Raw genomic sequence first — 18,370 nt, forward strand, 5'->3', positions numbered from 1 at the left:
GGGGAGGCTCTCACTGCCCGGCCCCTCACGGGCCCCTCAGGGAGCGGCTCTGAGGGCGGACGGAGAGGGGAGGCTCGCACCGAGCCCATCCCGGAGCGCCCTCGGGCTGGTCCCTCCCCGGGAGCGATCCTGGGCCAGCCGTGGGGGTTCCCGGAGTGCGGAATTCTCCGAGTGCGGCCCGAAAGGGGCGAATTTCAGCCAAACCATGGAGCGGGACAGAGCCCGCATCGGGGTCACAGCCCAGGAGTTTGGGAATTAGAAACAACTGGAGAGCGGCGCTCCCTGGGCCGGGGGCTGAAGTGCCGGGAAAAGGGAACACAAGGCTGGGATGGGGCACTGGCACCCATTTCGAACACGCTGTTAAAATCGACTCTTGATTCAAAATTACTATCTGGAGCAGCTCTGAAACAGAGAAAGAGGCCCTCTCCGTACTGTTTGGTTCCATCAAGCTTTTATTTTCTGTGGAAAACGCACGGTCACCTCTGGAAACGGAGGGATTTCCAGAGAACGCCGGAGTGGTTCTGCTGAATCCCATCCCATTCCACCCCTCCATGGGCAGGGACACCTCCCAGAGCCCAGCGTTCCTTCCCTGAACTGTTTCAAAGCAGCCCACACTAAATAAGGCACAAGTCCCTCTGCGGTGTAGAATAAACCAACAAACCCCATAAATAATAAATAACTTTATTAAAGAATTGCAGTTTCAGATGCTTTTACAGAGCACAACTTGTGCCTTACATTGGAGAACAGTCTTGGTGTAGCAAAGGGATCTGGAGGAATATTCACCTCTTCCCACTGTCACTTCAAACCCAGGATGTGCTTGTTTCATTTCACACAAAAACCAGAGTTATCAGGTGAATTTTCAATTTAACAGCAGCAGCTCTCCAAGATTGTTGCTGTTAATTACTGAGAAGATTATCTCATAAATTAATTGCAGAATCCACGTTGTCTCCAGTGGATGGAAAATGAGTCCCTGGGTTGAGCTCTGACTTTAAGGGGTGTCCAACCCCCCTGACCCCCACAGCTCATTAAAGGGTCCAATTATTGCCATTAATATTGATCACATCAACTTATTGCCACTGATACTTCTCTAATGCAGGAAGAGACCACAAGAAAATAACAGTCCTTCCCTTTTCAGAGCTCAACAGCAGTGCTGCTGATTGGGTTTGCACATTAATAAACATTAATTAATTAAAATTAAATAACCTGGGGAAACTGCAGGAAGATTAAATATGATTTAGAGGCTTTTTGGCCAAACAAATATTACCCTTAACTTATTAAACCCTATTTTCTCATACAAACAGTAATTTAAAGGCTACATTATAATGGAGCCTTGAATTTATGTAAAGCTTTAGTGTTATTAATTTATATTATTTAATTTACAGAAATTCTTTCTGCTACACCACAGGGAAAATTCTGCATGGTAGAACAGTACAGGGACTGAACACCTGGAATCCCAGGATTTTCCTACTCTCAGGCACTGCTGGCTCTTCTAAACTCCTATCAAATGTAGATTTAGGGTCATTCTACTCTGAGTAAAACACAAAGAACACAGAAAGGAAAGGGGTTCCTGTATCCAGGGCTCTTTACAACACAAGAAATGGTGAAATCATTCCAGTTAAACTCATTTCTCCCGTGTATTTTTCCCATGAGTAATTCCTAGTTGCAGCTGATCTCAGGACACTGATATTACTACAGGATAATTACAGTAATTAAATACTACAGACAATCCTCAAAATGGAAAATGATGGGCTAACTCCACAGGAAACAAAGGATCAGGAATACAAAGTTGACAGTTCAGGCACAGGAAATGAGGTGCAAGCACAGCTTATTAACATAAAAACTCTGATAAATGTAAAGTATTGGCATATTTCAGTATTTCCTCTAATTTTATGTTACACCACGGTGAGTGTAGGGGTTCTGTAACAATTTATAATATGATTTTAAAGTAGTGCTTTAGACTGTATTCAAGTTCTATTAATTAACCTAGAAAATCAGTAATTATTTCAGCAACCTAAAATAAAGGAAATTTGCTTTCTGTGCAACTCAGAGTGGGAAGGAGGAGCTGCAGTACCAGGCTTAGTAAAGCCTGAGATTGGTGCAGCTGGAGCAGAACAGCTCTGCAAATCCAAGCTGGTTTGACCAGGCTTGGAGATGTTCCATAAAGTGCTTTTAGGCAGAAAGTTGTTGGGCTGGAATTCACTGAGGAGCTGAGGACACCGAGAAGCAGGAGGAGCAAAGGCACAACACAGAGCAGAGATTGGTCACAAATCCAGGTGTATTTTTATGGACACGAGCACTGAGCACCATTCATCTGCTCCAGGGAACCTCTGTCCCAGGGAATGGGGACAGTTAATTCCTGGAGCCCTTCAGGGGGACAGGAGTTCCTTTCACACTGAGAGCCTCCAAGGAATCCCTGGGCACCCTGGATCCTGGAGCTCCAAGTGGCTTCTCTCTGGAAAAAGAACAGCAATGGTCACAATCTCCATGGAAACAGGAGGAATAAAACCTGCAGTTCCCCTTGGAACATTGCTCCAGAACTGGATTTTCTTTCTGCTGCTGGAATTTCCTTATCCTGCAGGGAACTGGTTTTACCTTCTTGATCCACCTTCCCTGGGGCTGTAATGGGCACTCCTGGACCTTGAAGCTTCCACAGCTGCTCTGCTTCGGCAAGGCCTGAACTTCATGATCTCCCTCTGCCACTCCTCATCAAAGGTGCCAGCCTCAGCTGGAAAACAGACACATTTATTTGAAATGTTCATTAAGAGGGAAAAAAAAAATTAATGACTATTAGGGGGTTTGGGTAGCGATTTTAAGCTTTGTCATCCACAATTCTCCACATGGCCTACAACTGTTTTGGGGGATATGTAAAAGAGAATTTGGATTTAAAGGTCCTTTTAAGATATCTCAAGCTGGAACTTCCAAATCAGAGTGTGAAACACTGTAAAGCTCATTAGCTGCCTAAAAAGACCTACATTCATCCAGGTTGATGAATTCTTGGTTCATCTCCTCATCCCCAGTCTTGGAGTTCTTGGATCTTCTGATGACATGAGCCCGATCCTGGATGTGGTGACCAACAGATATTTTCTCCACACCACTTTCAGAATCCTTCAGTGCTTTTCTTGTTTCTTTAACCTGTTATAAAAAAAAAAAAAAGGGAACTGAGTGTCCTTCCAACTAAAAATGAGGTAAAAAGAGTTCACAGAATCCCAGGATGGTTTGGGTTGTAAGGGACCTTAAAGCCCACCCAGTGCCACCCCTGCCATGGCAGGGACACCTCCCACTGTCCCAAATGTCCAACCTGGCCTTGGGCACTGCCAGGGATCCAGGGGCAGCCCCAGCTTCCCTGGAAGAATTCCCTTCCAATAGCCCATCCACCCCTGCTCTCTGCAGTGAAGTCATTCCCACTTGTCCTGGCACTCCAGGCCCATGCAAAGGGTTAAATCCTCCCCCAATAATTTTATATCTTTCCTTTACAAAAGTCAAGTTTTCCAGCCTTCTCCAATTCTCTCATTTCCTGTGCTAGCTGTGAACACACCAACAAAACACAAATCAAGCCTATTTTCCTTCGGCCACCAGAGAGGAAGATGAAACAACACCTCAGGTTTTTTAACTGGGTATTAATTATTGGGGAAAAACCCCTGAGTTTAAAAATGCTACAGAGCCAAGGTTCCAACATTCTCCTTGGCAACAGAAGAGCAACACCTGATGCCAAAATTCCCAGCATGAGGAACAACCAGTTACTGGGCTGTGGTGCTGACTGGCTTGGAAGGCAGGCTGGCCCTTATCAGTGTCCTGGGCTATTATTAGCAGCCTTGTGATAAGGGCTGTGCTGGAGCTGGGACACATTCCCAGCCAATCCTGCCCACGGCCTTTAGGGATCCTGTCTAGGCTTTCATGGCCCGGGCCAGGTTCACATTCCCACTCCCAGTTCCCAGCAGGATTAGACACAACAGCTGCAAGGGAGCTGCAGCTCAGGGTTATGTAAGTGTCTGGCCAAAGGGGTGCTCTCAAGGCAGGGGTTGCATAAATCAGTGCCTCTCCTGGAGTTTAAGTGGACAGGAAAAGGATTCATTACAGCAAAGAGAAGGGCACTGGAAAATTGCTGCTCTGTGCTCTGTTTTCCCAGCCTTGGATGGGACTGTAATTTATTTTGGGGTGTACTTAGAACACAAAATTACAGGGAGGAAATCAGACCTTTAACACAGAGCAGGGTTGGAGAGCCCTGTGTTTTCCTCAATCCCTGAATTTTCTTTGTGCAGTCAAGGGTGTGTAGGGGGGTCAGGCTCTGCTCCCAGGGAACAGGGACAGGAGGAGAGGAAACAGCCTCAGGCTGGGCCAGGGCAGGCTCAGTGGGACATCAGCAGGAATTTCCCCATGGAAAGGGCGAATAACCATTGGAAGGGGCTCCCAGGGAGGTTTGGGGTGCCCATGCCTGGAGGTGGCACAGTGACAAGGTGGGGACTGGGCACAGATGGACTCAAGGCAAGCTCAGTGATGGCAGGAGTCTGTAAATCCCAGGAGTCTGCAGACACTGCTGTGGTGTGCTGCACCTGCACCCTGGGCAGGGCCCAGCTCCTGCAGCACTCACCCCTCCCGGAGCCGTGCGCGTCTGGCTCGTGGCTTGGAAAACTTTGGGAGGTTCATCCCCCACTCTGGAATAGGTCACCATGGAGGAGGAGCTGAAACTGTGTCCCTCGGGCTGGATGGACAGGTCATCCTACAAAGCAAGGCTGGCGCATTACTGCAACTTAAAACTTGTGGCTGAGAGTTATTCCTTATTATTTTATTATGGAAAATATCCCTTCACAAAATTAACTCTCCTTTATAACCACATAAAACTTCAGTTTTATCTTCAAAGAATAAAGAAAAATTATAAACACAATATAATAATATAATCTAGGCAAAAACCTCTTTAATTCTTACTATCTCCTTGAGAGTAATCCCATTTTTCTTGGCATTATTTTCTGAGGAATATTTGCAATAACTGGCACTCTCCAGTGCAATAAATTCCAGAATGATTTTCAAAAGAACTCACGAATTTCCTGTGCATTTCCAGCATGTTGTTCCTCATGTTTGACATCATCCTGTCCATTGCAGAAAATGGATCCATAAAATCTGCATCCCACTAAAAAAAGGAAAAAAAAAAAAAAAAAGACTCCAGTTCAAACAGTCTCAACTCTCCCAGTCCTGGAGCTGGTTTTCACATGCATTTTAACTCAAAAAGCTTTTCAGAATGCACTTCACACACAGACAAGCCAAAATGCACCTTTTCAAAAGGACATTGAGGGAGTTGGACTCAGATGGAAATATTGGGAAGATGAAAGTGGAAGATTTGTCACTCAGATGTCAAACTGGACAAAAAATGAGTTTATTTAACAAAAACGTTCACTGGATATTCAAGTATCCAATCATAAACCTCACCAACTTCTGCTCTGAAAGTCCTGTATGACTCTTCAGGGTTTAAATTTCAATAAATTCATTTCCAGAGTTATGTATTTCAATGTTGCAAAATTAAAGCTGCATTTAAGCTCGAAAAGAAGAAAATTAAAGGACAGAAAATCTTCAACTTATTTTTTGAGTACAAGAAATTGGAATCCTCTGGGCAAGAGCTCTGGACAGATGATGGATATTGAGCAGGATATTGCAGAGCCCAAGGCACAGCTGGAAACCACCCCAAGCCCATCCCCAGGGGCTGCATTCTCCAGCAGCACTCAAGGTTTGCAGCTTCCCCAGGGATTATCCCACCCATATCCACAGGTCAGTGCCCCAGGAAGGATTTTTTCCCTGGATTTTCTCATTCCCAAACTGAGAACAGCACCAAAAGCGGGATGCAAGCACAGAGCTCAGCCTCTGCCATGCTTTGCTTACACACAGCTTACACAGGAGCTACTCCAGGGATACTAACCCCTCTCCTAAAACCTGCAAAGGGCATGAGGGAGAAGCTGGTGGCCTGGAAAAAAAGGAGTGACATCTGGAATTATTATCAGGAACAGCAGAAATTACTTTTATATGAAGCAGATTACATGAAACATTTCTCATCTAATCAAAATCACTCAGGAGGGCCTTGGTAATTAATTAATTAATCAATTAATCCCTGGGTATGTGGAAATAATATATTTATACTGATGATATTAGAAAATGATAACTGGCACCACATCTAATAAACATTGATAAGAGTGTGTGAAAAGTACTTAGAGCTTGGCACACATCTGCACCCCACAAGAACCTTTGTGCTGATTTCACACTTCAGGCCCCACCCTGCAATGCTCCATTCCACTCAGGCAGCACTGAAAGCTGATTAAAATCAACAAACAACAAATGATCCCACTGATACTGAGGATTCCTGCATGGCAGGGCAGTGAGATCCTGGGAAGCACAGGGTGTTTCCAGGAAAGCCAGACTGGAGAGTCAGATAAGGGGTGCCAGAAGGACCCAGCCCCTGGCAGGAACTTTAATGGAAAAAAGGCAATTCTCCAGGTCTGGAATAGCTTTAGGAATTCTTCAGGTTTCTGTCAGATTAGGCAGAGCTGTAAATAATATTTTTTTTTCCTCTCGATATCAAGTCCTCACCAGTAAGAGTTATTAGGCATACAAAGCTTGTAAACTCTGTTCTATAACACTAAAAAGCCACTAAAAGCTGTTAAACATTTGCTTGATATACAGGATAATCAGATATCAAAAAACTCAATTAACAGCATCTCTTAATATGTTTTAGCTCGTTCCTCCTTCCCTAAAAACTGAACTACAAACCTGCTGGAGAAAGGAAAAGCAGTTTTAAATTTGAATCCTACAGTGGCACTCCTTGTGTTGTCCCAATAATTTGGTTCTTTTCAAAGCAGTTTTAGGCATGCTGCAATTTAATTAAACACAGAATTACGACATTACTAATTAGTGTCAGTAATTTGAATGAAGTGTATTTTGACATGGCAGCAAAGCTCCACCTTTTCCTATATAAAATGTAATTTTAAAGGTCTCAGTCCTTGGTGGAGCAGCAGTTTGAGATGACAAGGCAAAGCAGCAAGTGCTGAGTCTGGTGTGAGATCTGACAGCTCTTCAGTGAACAGGAGAACATCAGAGGGACCTGGGGAGGGTCTGGCAGCTGTGGAACTCTTTTAGCACAGAGCTCCTGTAGCTGCCACTTTGCTGCAGCCACAGATAAAGGGTTTGGGCCTCACCTTTGTCCCTCACTGCAGAACAGGGACACAAGCCCTGAGCTCTGACAGGTTCTGTCTCTAAAGGAAAAGCTCTGATGTGGCTTCAGGCACCACTGATCCAAGCCTCAGGATCAGCAGAGGAAGGATGCTGCCCTAATTAGATGCAGTTTCTATATTTGCCAGGAACTGGATGAGCAGGGGAAGGAATGTGCCAGCTCCCCTCTGGAGCTGCAGGTGACAGGCTCAGTTCCAGCTCTGGCCTGGCCACCAGCCCCTGTCACCTGCCTTTCTTCAACAGTCTCTGCAAATCCAGGGGGAAGCATGAAAGCAACAGGGAGGCAGCTGCTGAGTATCTGCAGGGAGAGGAACCAGCTCCCAACGTTCATCCTCTATAAATAAGCTCTAGATAAGGCTTAGATATGATGGTCCTGCATGCCCAGAGCTGAAAAAACACTTCAGTTAAACAGAGACCACCAGTTTCACTTGGTGACACACAGAAATACTGAATTCCACACAAATTTCCCTGAGCTTTAATTCTTACAAGTTTGTATCTGAGAGAATATTAACAGTCAGCCCAAATTCAGAGCATGAAGTGTTTATTGCCAGCTGCAAAGCTGAAACAGGGTTTAAAATTCATGGATGGATATTCCTGAGATGGTGAAACCCAGGCTTGTGGAAATCAAACTGAAACAGCTGCACACAAGGGACTGAAATGCACAAATATATCATGGAATTCTGGAATGGGCTGGGCTGGAAGGGACCTGGACAGAACCTGGCCTTGAACACTTCCAGGGATAGGGCAGCCACAACCAGGCACCTTTTTAAGCTAACAGGAAAAGGAAACACATGTAGAGAATATGTGGGACATTTTCAGTGCCCTTCTCTAACAGAAATATTTAATGTATTATATTTACATTTAATGTATTATATTTATGAAAGCAAGCACTGCATAAGTGATCAGTTTGTTCATTAAATATCTGTTCAGTGATCAGTACACCCAGACAGATGTTCAGCAGAGATAAGGGACGTGCCATGAGGGAACCAACAGAAAGAGGAACCCTTACATTTCCCTGAGTGATGCAAGAGATGAAGGGGGCTCCAGGAGCAGAGGCAGGGCTGTTTGCCCGTTCCAGAGCACAGCAGCACAGCCAGGGCTGTTCCCAAGGAAATGCCCATTCTACAGCACAGCCAGGGCTGTTCCCAAGGAAATGCCCGTTCCAGGCACAGCCAGGGCTGTTCCCAAGGAAATGCCCGTTCCAGGGGCACAGCCAGGGCTGTTTGCCCATCCCAGGAGCACAGCCAGGGCTGTTCCCAAGGAATGCCCGTTCTAGGGGCACAGCCAGGGCTGTTCCCGGCAATGCCCATCCCAGAGCACAGCCAGGGCTGTTCCCAAGGAATGCCTGTTCCAGGGGCACAGCCAGGGCTGTTCCCAAGGAAATGCCCGTTCCAGAGCACAGCCAGGGCTGTTCCCCAGGAATGCCCGTTCCAGGGGCACAGCCAGGGCTGTTTGCCCGTCCCAGAGCACAGCCAGGGCTGTTCCCAAGGAATGCCCGTCCCAGAGCACAGCCAGGGCTGTTCCTAAGGAAATGCCCGTCCCAGAGCACAGCCAGGGCTGTTCCCCAGGAATGCCCGTCCCAGAGCACAGCCAGGGCTGTTCCCCAGAAATGCCCATCCCAGAGCACAGCCAGGGCTGTTCCCAAGGAAATGCCCGTTCCAGAGCACAGCCAGGGCTGTTCCCAAGGAAATGCCCGTTCCAGGGGCACAGCCAGGGCTGTTTGCCCGTCCCAGAGCACAGCCAGGGCTGTTCCTAAGGAAATGCCCGTTCCAGAGCACAGCCAGGGCTGTTCCCCAGGAATGCCCGTTCCAGGGGCACAGCCAGGGCTGTTTGCCCGTTCCAGAGCACAGCCAGGGCTGTTCCCCAGGAATGCCCGTTCCAGGAGCACAGCCAGGGCTGTTTGCCCGTTCCAGAGCACAGCCAGGGCTGTTCCCGGCAATGCCCGTCCCAGAGCACAGCCAGGGCTGTTCCCAAGGAAATGCCCGTTCTAGGGGCACAGCCAGGGCTGTTCCCGGCAATGCCCGTCCCAGAGCAGCCCCCGAGCCCCGGTCATCACTTACCCCACGGGGGCCCCTGGCGGCCACCTGCGAGTCCTGCCGGGCTCTGCCGCCCGCTCTCCTCTCCGCCGGTCTCTCCCCTCCCTGCGGGAGGCTCAGGAGCGGCTCCTGCCCAAAGGGCTCCGAGAAGTTCCTCATCACCTGCCTCATGTGCTCATGGTGGGCAGCAATGGGATCCCTGCACGCCAGAGAGGCACTGGTTATTGCAGCTCATGGACAACGGCTCCAGGACAGTTCAAACTCTGTTCTTTAATGTTCCATAGGGGGTTTTTATCCAAATGTTTTACTTTAATAGGACCCAACCGGGCAATCTCCCATTCCTGATAAACTCTGGTTTCCTCTTCCATTCCCATCTCTCAGGTTGGGCGTTTGAGATCTATTTTCTCTCCTTTTATTCCTCTTTCCTCATCTTCTCTAGAAATATCCATCCTTAGCTGCAGAAAGGCTGTTCTCCTTTCACTCCAGCCTGTGTTTAATACCTGCCAGAACCATAAACTGGCTCATATTTTATTTATCACTATTTTCACCACCAACACCTAACAAGAAAATAATTTATTTTAAGTTTTCCCCCTTCATCCTCCAAAGCTTAGCACAGTCCTATGCACTGAACTCCTCATGTCCCACTGGATCCCCCCTCATCCCTCAGATTTATCCTGCTGGCAGTTCCCATCCTACTTTTCCTTCTCCCTGTCCCACATGCTCAAAAATACCCATTATCCCCTATATTCAGGCCAGTTCCATCTCCTACAGTCACCCACTGCTGCACCTGTGCCTTCCCTCTCCACAAATCCCGTTCCCACTGGATCTCTTTCCTGTGCTTAGGAAGGAGACTCTCACTGCTTTTTTCTTTTCCTCTTATTTTCCCCCTCCTCCACTGGTGCAGAACTCCACTGGTATTTCCAAAGCTTGGCTGGCAGGGAAAACCTTCCTCAACTGCCCTAACTCTGCAAGCTGGACAAGCCCTGATGAAGGCCCAAAGAGGAGCAAAGCAGGGATTTTTCTGAAGTGCAGGGTATGAGCAGTGCTGCTGCCTGAGGCCAGGCTGCAAATGAACACTTCCCACACAAATGACCCTGCTTCATTTCCTCCTTCCTCTCATCTTCCTCCTTGCTACTCCACTGCAAACACTTTATTGCCATGAACAGTCACTTCCCAGCTCCTCATCCTCCTTCCCCTCAACTCCTGGCACTCCCCACGCCCTCCAGGACAGCAGAGCCTTTCCTGGGCCATCTCACAGGAAAGGCTCCAGGCTGCTCCTGACTCTTCCCAGCTCAGTTATCGCCTGCCCAGCTTTGCTGCTCCCACCCCTTATCTCCAGCCCCACAAAAAGCAGCTCCCACATCACGTGGCTGCTTTGATCTTGTGCCAAAGTCACACTTAACATTTATTTTTTTTCCCTTTCAAGTGAAAAAGACGAACATGAGGTTGGAATTATTTTGAAATAGGATTTTTTTTTTTTCAACACAAAAATATCCCTTTAAGCTATACCCAGACTTAAACTCAGCCCAGAAAATGTTTTAGTGATGCCATGGAGCAGCCCCTGCTCTGCTCCCCAGCCTTGGCTCCTCCAGTCCTGGCTGATAAGGAGCTCACCCAGCCCAGGATGAAGAACAGATGGAAAAAGTGCTGGCATGAGCCAAGGGCAGGAATCCCACCAGCACCACCTCGGGATGTGCACCATGGCAGCAGATCCCAAACCCCAGAGAGGTTTGGTTATCACACACAGAGAGCTCCTTGGTACCAGGGACAGAAATCAGACACAAACTGAGGAATGGCAGCCTTGGGAACAGAAGAAAAGGCCCTCAATTCCAAACTTTAGGGAGTAATTAATAAAAAGAATTAATGTATCAAGCCCCAAAAGAAACACCCCAATTTTGGTGTGATCTGGAGTAAGGTAAAACCAATGGGAAGGGAACAGAAAATCCATATGGAATTAAACCTTGGTGGTTCCAAAGTTTCCAAGGAATTAAATCTTGGTGGTTCCAATGGTGGCTCCAAAGTTTCCAAGGAATTAAACCTTGGTGGTTCCAATGACTGAAACCCAAGCCAGAATTCCAAGAGGAGGAGCTCACCCTGACAGACACAGATGTACTGAACAAGGCACAGCCCCTGCAGGGGACCTGCAGGATTTGAAGATCCCTGCTCCAAGCACAGATTTCATGGGAGAGCAGGTGGTGTAGGACACTAATTTAGCAATTATTGACTTAAATATGACTTTTTTTGGGGGGGGGAAGAAGATACTTTTGATGAGAAGGCTGAGATTTTTGTTATAGCATAGAAGTGATGAGGAGAAAGTGAGGGGTTCACAGGGCTTTGCACACCACATCTGTGCCCTTCACGTGTTGAACACTAAATTATTTTTAAAATTAAATTCTGGATGGAGACAAACAATTCACACATTTATTCTTCCAGCACTCTGCAGTAACAGAATTTTGTCTAATATGTATTAAGCTGACCCTCACCTGACATTAAACACACAAGTATAACGTTACTGCTTACCTCAGTGCATGAAAAATCAGTCCTAGAACAACAAACCCCACTTAGTACTTCTGTAAATTGTATTTTGTATTAGATGTGCTTCTTTTTATTAGCTATTAGATGGAAATATTAGATTTTTCCCCCACTCAGGAAGTTATGTAAGGCTGCAGCTGCAGATTCCCCCTGGAGAGAACACCTGGCACAACAAACTGAAGGGAATCAAACCCAGAGTGTGCAGCTGGCAGGGCAAACCCAGCCCCTGCACCTGGGCAGGGTGTCAGGGATGGAGCCCAGCCTGGCCCTGCACCTTTGGGTGAGTGACTGACTGCTGCCTCCCTGGGACAGCTGCTCCACAGGGGCTCCAACCCAGGCACTATTTCCAGTCCAGCACCAAACTCTCTCCTTATGAGGCAGCTGGAGCTCATTAGGACTCCATTTTGGAGCTAATCTTATCTGAGGTAATCAGCTCATTTCCTCCACTGTATGCAAAGCAGACTGACAGGACAGTGCTGAGAAAATGAGTCTCAATTTCCAGCTCGTGTTTCACACACACTCCCTGCCTCCACCTCCTGCAATCCTTGTGGCTACAATAACAAGGAATAAATTAGTAAATAAGCAATTGTTATTTCAAACAAGACATAATTTCTATTATTACTTTAATTTCATGCAGAGGATCTGCATACGAAGTTTCCCGCACAGAGCTCACAAACTGTTCTAACAGCAGGAATATTCCTAGAAACCAAGAGTGCTTTGGGAATTCTCCTGGAATGTGCTGTAGCTCAGCAGGAGATTCTCCTTTAAGCAGCCCCAGCCAGAGCTCCCAGTAACCAGGAGATGCAGACAACAAACCACATCACAGGCCTGCTGCTCCCTTCCTCACCCGCCCCTTATCCCAGCTGCTAATTAAATTCCTGAGAGTTTTTTTCTAAGATTTAAAATAATTATTGATGCTCCTCAGCATGCTCTGATCCCATTTTCATCCACTACAAATCACAGTTTCTGACCAAAGACATGAAATGGGGCCAGAGCAGGTAATTCAGCAGCTCTGGCTGAGGGGAGAAGCACCTGCATCTCTCACTACTGATATTTGTGGCAAAAGGAGATTTCCACAGGGAATAAACTGGGCCCTGACTTGAGTTCACAGACAGGAGCCACCACTGTGCTCACGGTATGGAAACAGAATCACAGAATGGTTTGGCTTGGAAAGGACCTAGAAGATGGTCCTGTCAAACCCCCTGCATGGGCAGGGACACCTTCCACCACCCCAGGCTGCTCCAGGCCCATCCAACCTTGAACAATTCCAGGGACGTGGCACCACAGCTTCTCTGAACTACCTGTGCCTCCCAGGGGATAAAAACCCAATCTGCTGGGGTAAAGCAGCGCCATCCCCTCGGGAAACGAGCACAGGGAGACAATTTGCCATCAGTGCTCTCACACACGCGTCGGCAAAGTTGTAATTGAAGGACACCTGGTGCTCTAAGCAGTGCTGGCACTGAGAAGAGTCCAGACGCAGGCTGTGGCTGAGCGATTCATTAAAAACACGCACATCAAGCCGGATGAGCTGCACTGCTCACAACCTGTACTCAGGGACCCGAAGAGCAAACAAACTCCAGGATCTCCGGCAAGGAGGTGAAGATTTCCTCTGTGCGAAATGTGGATTAAACCCTTCCCTGCTCAGAGGGGAGGCAAACTCAGCTCCCCGCTGTGGAACCTCGCTGAGGACGTTTAACCCCCGCACGGCTTTAGGGGGCACGGGCGGTACCGGCCGGGACACACGGGCGGCCCAACGGCCCCGACAGCGGCTCCGGCACCGGCACCGACCCCGTAACCCGCCCTGGTCGTTATACCTGCCCCGGTCCCTTCAACCCGCCCCGATCCCGGTCCTTCCACCTGCCCTGGTCCCTTTAACCCGCACGGATCCCGATCCTTCCACCTGCTCCGACCCCTTTAATCAGCACCGACCCCCGAAGCTGCCTCAGCCCACGGTCGATCCCACACACCCACCCCGCCCGCCCGCTTCTAGACCCAGACCGGCCCGTCGGAGCCCACCACCGCCTCAGCCCACTCTCGGCCGGTCCCCCTCCGCCTCACCGCCGTGCCCCGCAGCCGCCCGCCCCTCACCTGAAGAAGGGATCGTCCTCGAAGCACCTCCCGAGCCCCCCGAACATGGCGGCGGCCGCTGCGCTCTGCGCGCCCCCAGCCCCGCGCGGCCCCTCCTCACCGCGCCGCGCACCGCTCCGCCCCACCCACGCACGTGACCCCACCCGGCCGTTCCCATTGGCCGGTGCGCCGCGAGGGGCGGGGCTCCCCCCGCGCCGCCGTTGCTATGGCGACCGCGGGGCCGCCGCTCCAGAGGGGTCCCGGGAATCGGGAAAGTTCCGGAAATTCCCGAAATTCGGGAAATGCGGGAATCACGGGAATCACAGCCCCTCCCGCAACCCCGCTCTGCCACGGGCTGCGCCCCGGTCCTGGGGAGTGCGAGGCGGGGACAGGCCCGGCCCCAGCGGGGCTGCGGCGCGTCCCGCTCCTCGGCGATTTGAGAAAAAATTCATTTTTTTCCAGTAGATGGCAGTAAAATAAAGCTACGGCCTCCTCCCGGCCGCTGGAAACTGCGGAACGTGGGACAGCAGCGAGAGGCTGCGGTGAGGGACCAGGAGCGCCTATTGCAGGGATCCAGCGTGAGGAGGGCGGGATGCCCTGCTAATCAGAATATTGATAAGTCATTAGTAAATGACCACTGTAAATGATTTAATCACTATGCTACAAACACTGCTTGGGGCATTTTTACTGTGAACAAACTTTACCTTCAGAGCAGTTTTAAATAATTCTAGAATCTTTGAGTAACTGCAGTGCAGAGGTTGAAGTTACTAAAATACTTGTAATATTCCGTGTGTGGCTTGAAATGAAGTTTGTTTCAAGAGTTCTGTGTGTGAGCAATGAAACCCATCCCAACTGACAGGAGATTTGGTGGTAAGAAGCCCAGCAGAGGCAGAGCTGCCTCCCTGAGCTGGTTCATTTGCTGCTCTCTCATCCCCAGAGCTCACCTGGGTTCAATTCCTGTAAGAGAGCACCTGGAACAGAGGCTGGAAATGATAAAGGAATAAAGCAGGGATTTATTAAAAGGCCTTTACAGGACACAGCTTGGGCAGTGACAGAGCCCAGCTGAGGCTACACACAAGATGGACCCCGAGTCACAAGCTCTCACACTTTTATAAGTTTTGGTCCCTTTCCATGTTGGGTTCATTGTCCAATTCCAGCTCCAGGTTGTGCAGTCCCACCCTCCCAGTTTCTCCCCTCCATTCCCTGCTGTTTGCAGTGTTTGGGCTGAAGCTGCAGCGCTGTCCTTGGCTCTGGGGCTGGACAGGGATTGTTCTGTGTGCCTGGGCTGTGAGCAGAGCTGCTGGCACTGTGTGTGGAGCTCAGAGTTATCCACTGCTAGAATGCAGTGCAGAATCTGGGAAATACAAAAGCTGAAGGCATCAGGGTGACCCTGGCCCTGCCCAGCATTCCCTGCCCAGAAGCATTCCCGCCTGGAGTGAATCCCAGACCCTGGGATCTGAGGGAATTCCAGCAGCTGAGAGCAGAATCACCTGGTTGCTGCGATCTGCAGCAGTGCTGCAGCCTCAGTTCATTCCCCTCTGATGTCCCTGCATGGATGGATCCTGATGGAACAAGGATCTCCTCTCCTGACTGCCATGGAAACACTCCAGGCCCTTCTAATCCCAATGGTCATCCCAGGCATGTTTCCTGCAGGGAATCTGAGTAGGGGCAGGACACAGGGAATGAATTCCCACTGCCAGGGGCAGGTTTGGGTGGGATTTTGGGAAGGAGTTGTTCCCTGGAGGGTGGGGAGGGCTGGGATGGGATTCCCAGAGCAGCTGGGGCTGCCCCTGCATCCCTGGCAGTGCCCAAGGCCAGGCTGGACACTGGGGCTGGGAGCACCTGGGGCAGTGGGAGGTGTCCCTGCCCATCCAGGTGGATCTTGAAGATCCCTCCCAACCCAAACCATTCCATGATTCCCTCAACTCAGCCATGAAAAAAGAAATTATTTCTACCCCTGGGACGGGGATGTGGAACTTTCCCACAGCTGTTCCCAGCCCTCCACATCACCCACACTCCCCTGGTTCATCTTGTGCCCACTGTGACTCCCAGGGATGGAATCTCCCAGCCAGAGCAGCTCCAGCCCTGGATCCTGTGCAGGAACCCAGGGATGAGGCTGCAGGGGTTGCTAATTCCCCATTTTCCTGGAGACTGTAATGATTTGAAAGATGAGGCTGCAGGGGTTGTTAATTCCTCATTTCCCTGGATTCTGTAAGGATCTGAGGGATGAGGCTGCAGTGGTTGTTCCTGTCCCATTTCCCTGGATTCTGTGCAGGATCTGAGGGATGAGGCTGCAGGGGTTGTTCCTTTCCCATTTTCCAGGATCCTGTGCAGGATTTGAAGGATGAGGCTGCAGGGGTTGCTAATTCCCCATTTCTCCTGGATCCTGTGCAGGATCTGAAGGATGAGGCTGCAGAGGTTGTTAATTCCCCATTTCCCTGGATTCTGTAAGGATCTGAGGGATGGGGCTGCAGGGGTTGTTCCTTTTCCATTTTCCAGGATTCTGTGCAGGAACCCAGGGATGAGGCTGCAGGGGTTGTTAATTCCTCATATCCCTGGATTCTGTGCAGGATCTGAGGGATGAGGCTGCAGGGGTTGCTAATTCCCCATTTCCCTGGATCCCGTGCAGGATCTGGGGGATGAGGCTGCAGAGGTTGTTCCCTTTGCAGCTGTAGGAAGGAGCTCATTATGGGATGCTGGGTGCCAGGGATGCAGGGCTGTGTTTGCACAGAGATCTCTTTAATTGCTCAGCCCTTCTCCAGGTCTGGGGCTGCTGCAGCTGCAGCTCCTTTGTGCAGATTAAAAGAGTTCTGTGAGGAACTCCTCGTGCTGCAGCTCTGCCAGGCTGGAGGGCATCTCCAATGAGATTAATGATGTCTGCCTTAATAGAAGAAAACTTTGCATAAATGAGATTATGGTTTCTGCTGAAACCTGCCAACTCTTATTCATTTGCAGTAAATATTATCTTTAATTAAAAGTTTTAAGGTATCTTGTTCCTGAGCTAATGAGATCTACAGTGATTTCCCTTAGGAATTAATTTACCTTCTTAATTCTTATTCATTTTGGTGATAGGACTATTTAAATCTGCTCCAGACTTCAGAGCTTTCTGGAGCACTTTCAGCCAGAACAGAGGGTCATTTTGCCACATTGATGTGTGTTGGTATTTGTAATTCCCTTGTTCTCTCTCCATTCCAAAGATCCTTGTTTAGGTTCCTGCCCCAAACATTTCCTTCCAACCCCTGAGTTCCCCTGCACTCCTCATGCTGAGAGGTTTCCCTCCCACCAGTTTGGGTTTGTGTTTTCTGTTTCCCCCAGAGTAAAAATCAATTCTGGTGATGCCCAAAAAAAGACCCTGATTGTGATCAACTTTTTATATAAAATACACAAAAACCTGTGGGAAACACTTGGTGAACTGCTGAAAAACACAGGAATATTTCTGCCTTTCTGGGAAATCATCCCCTCTAATTCCTCTATTAATCCAAAGGATTATTTTGAAGCAGCTTTAACACTTGGAGGTGAAAATTGCATTCCTGCACTTGTGTTAGAATGGGAAAAGTGCCAAACTGGGCTGGGAGAACTGGAGCCAGAGCCCTCCCTGAGGGCCAGACTGAAATTCATTCATCATTAGAACTAAATGACAAGGTTCCCTTCTTTAAAACAGAAATACAGATGGAAATTGAACAGCAAATTTCAAAGGAAATACCTGGTTTGTACACACGAAGAAGAAACCAAGAGGAAAGAAAGAATTATTTGTCCTCAGCTCATTATCAGCAGATTTTTCTGTTGAAATCCAATCTGAATCCTGTGAGTCTCCTCCAAAGATGCTGGGTCAGACAAGGTTTAAAAGTTGGGGAATTAATTACCCTAACGAGGGAAATGGAGCAGTCAGAGCCAAGTGTTGACCATGGGTGGTTTTGTTCTGATGAAATATAAAATACCTGTTCAGGACTAAGCTGTCAGCCTTACCTGGATAAGTTGAACCCTATTTTATATAAGATGCAAACCAGGGAAAGACAATTCCTCCTTTCTACAGAAAAAAAATTCACTTTCTTTTACTATTATTCCAACTTTTTCCATTTCCCACCCAACAACTTGTGACAGAAAACCTCCCCATGTCCTCTCTTTGTGCATAATTAGGAAATATCCCTAAAAACTGCCCTTGTGTGTCTGCAGCTGATAAAAGGAGTCACTTGGAGGCTGCAGGAGGAACTCCTGCCTGCAGGAACTCCTAACCCTGAACTTGCAGCACCAAAAAAGGGGAAGAAACACATTTTGGGGCCTGGGTTGGGCTATAAATAGAGCTGTCAGCAGCTCGTGCAGGCTGCTGATGCCTCCCTTTTATAGCTCAGGGCAGCCCAGCTCCCTCACCCACACAGAGGAGAGCCTGGCAATTAGGGATGAGCTAATGAACAATGCTGGAGGGCAGCAGGTCCCTCTGGGAGCAGGAGGGACCCTCGGGGTGTGCCGGGGCCATCCCGAGCCTGCCATGCCCAGAAGGTCTCAGCAAAGTGGGAAATGGGATTTTG

The 18,370-nt window shown here is 48.8% G+C and overlaps 1 protein-coding gene across 2 annotated transcripts; it reads right to left on the minus strand.

The window, feature by feature from the left end:
* Positions 1-665: 665 nt before the first annotated feature.
* MLF1 (myeloid leukemia factor 1) lies at positions 666-13,973 on the minus strand. Of its 2 annotated transcripts, XM_066556493.1 has the most exons (8): positions 13,866-13,973; positions 9,270-9,444; positions 5,906-5,950; positions 5,036-5,125; positions 4,589-4,717; positions 2,973-3,132; positions 2,593-2,725; positions 666-2,452 (listed from the first exon to the last, which is right to left on the minus strand). In XM_066556493.1, the coding sequence occupies exons 1-8, from the start codon at positions 13,910-13,912 to the stop codon at positions 2,350-2,352; spliced, it is 882 nt and encodes a 293-aa protein (XP_066412590.1). In that variant the 5' UTR covers positions 13,913-13,973; the 3' UTR covers positions 666-2,349. The 2 variants fall into 2 exon arrangements, with proteins under 2 accessions (XP_066412590.1, XP_066412591.1); XM_066556494.1 differs by lacking the exon at positions 5,906-5,950.
* Between the last annotated feature and the right edge of the window lie 4,397 nt (positions 13,974-18,370).

The sequence above is a fragment of the Molothrus aeneus genome, chromosome 10 (genome assembly GCF_037042795.1).
Source record: "Molothrus aeneus isolate 106 chromosome 10, BPBGC_Maene_1.0, whole genome shotgun sequence".
NCBI classification, from domain to species: Eukaryota; Metazoa; Chordata; class Aves; order Passeriformes; family Icteridae; genus Molothrus; species Molothrus aeneus.

Bases quoted from the DNA above. Each gene is read 5' to 3' on its own strand.
- MLF1 (XM_066556493.1), bottom strand. From the start codon at position 13,912: ATGTTCGGGGGGCTCGGGAGGTGCTTCGAGGACGATCCCTTCTTCAG. The intron at 9,445-13,865 runs GTGAGGGGCGGG...TCTGGCGTGCAG, and splicing joins GAGGACGATCCCTTCTTCAG to GGATCCCATTGCTGCCCACC. The intron at 2,726-2,972 runs GTAGGTCTTTTT...TCTGTTTTCCAG, and splicing joins ATTCATCAACCTGGATGAAT to CTGAGGCTGGCACCTTTGAT.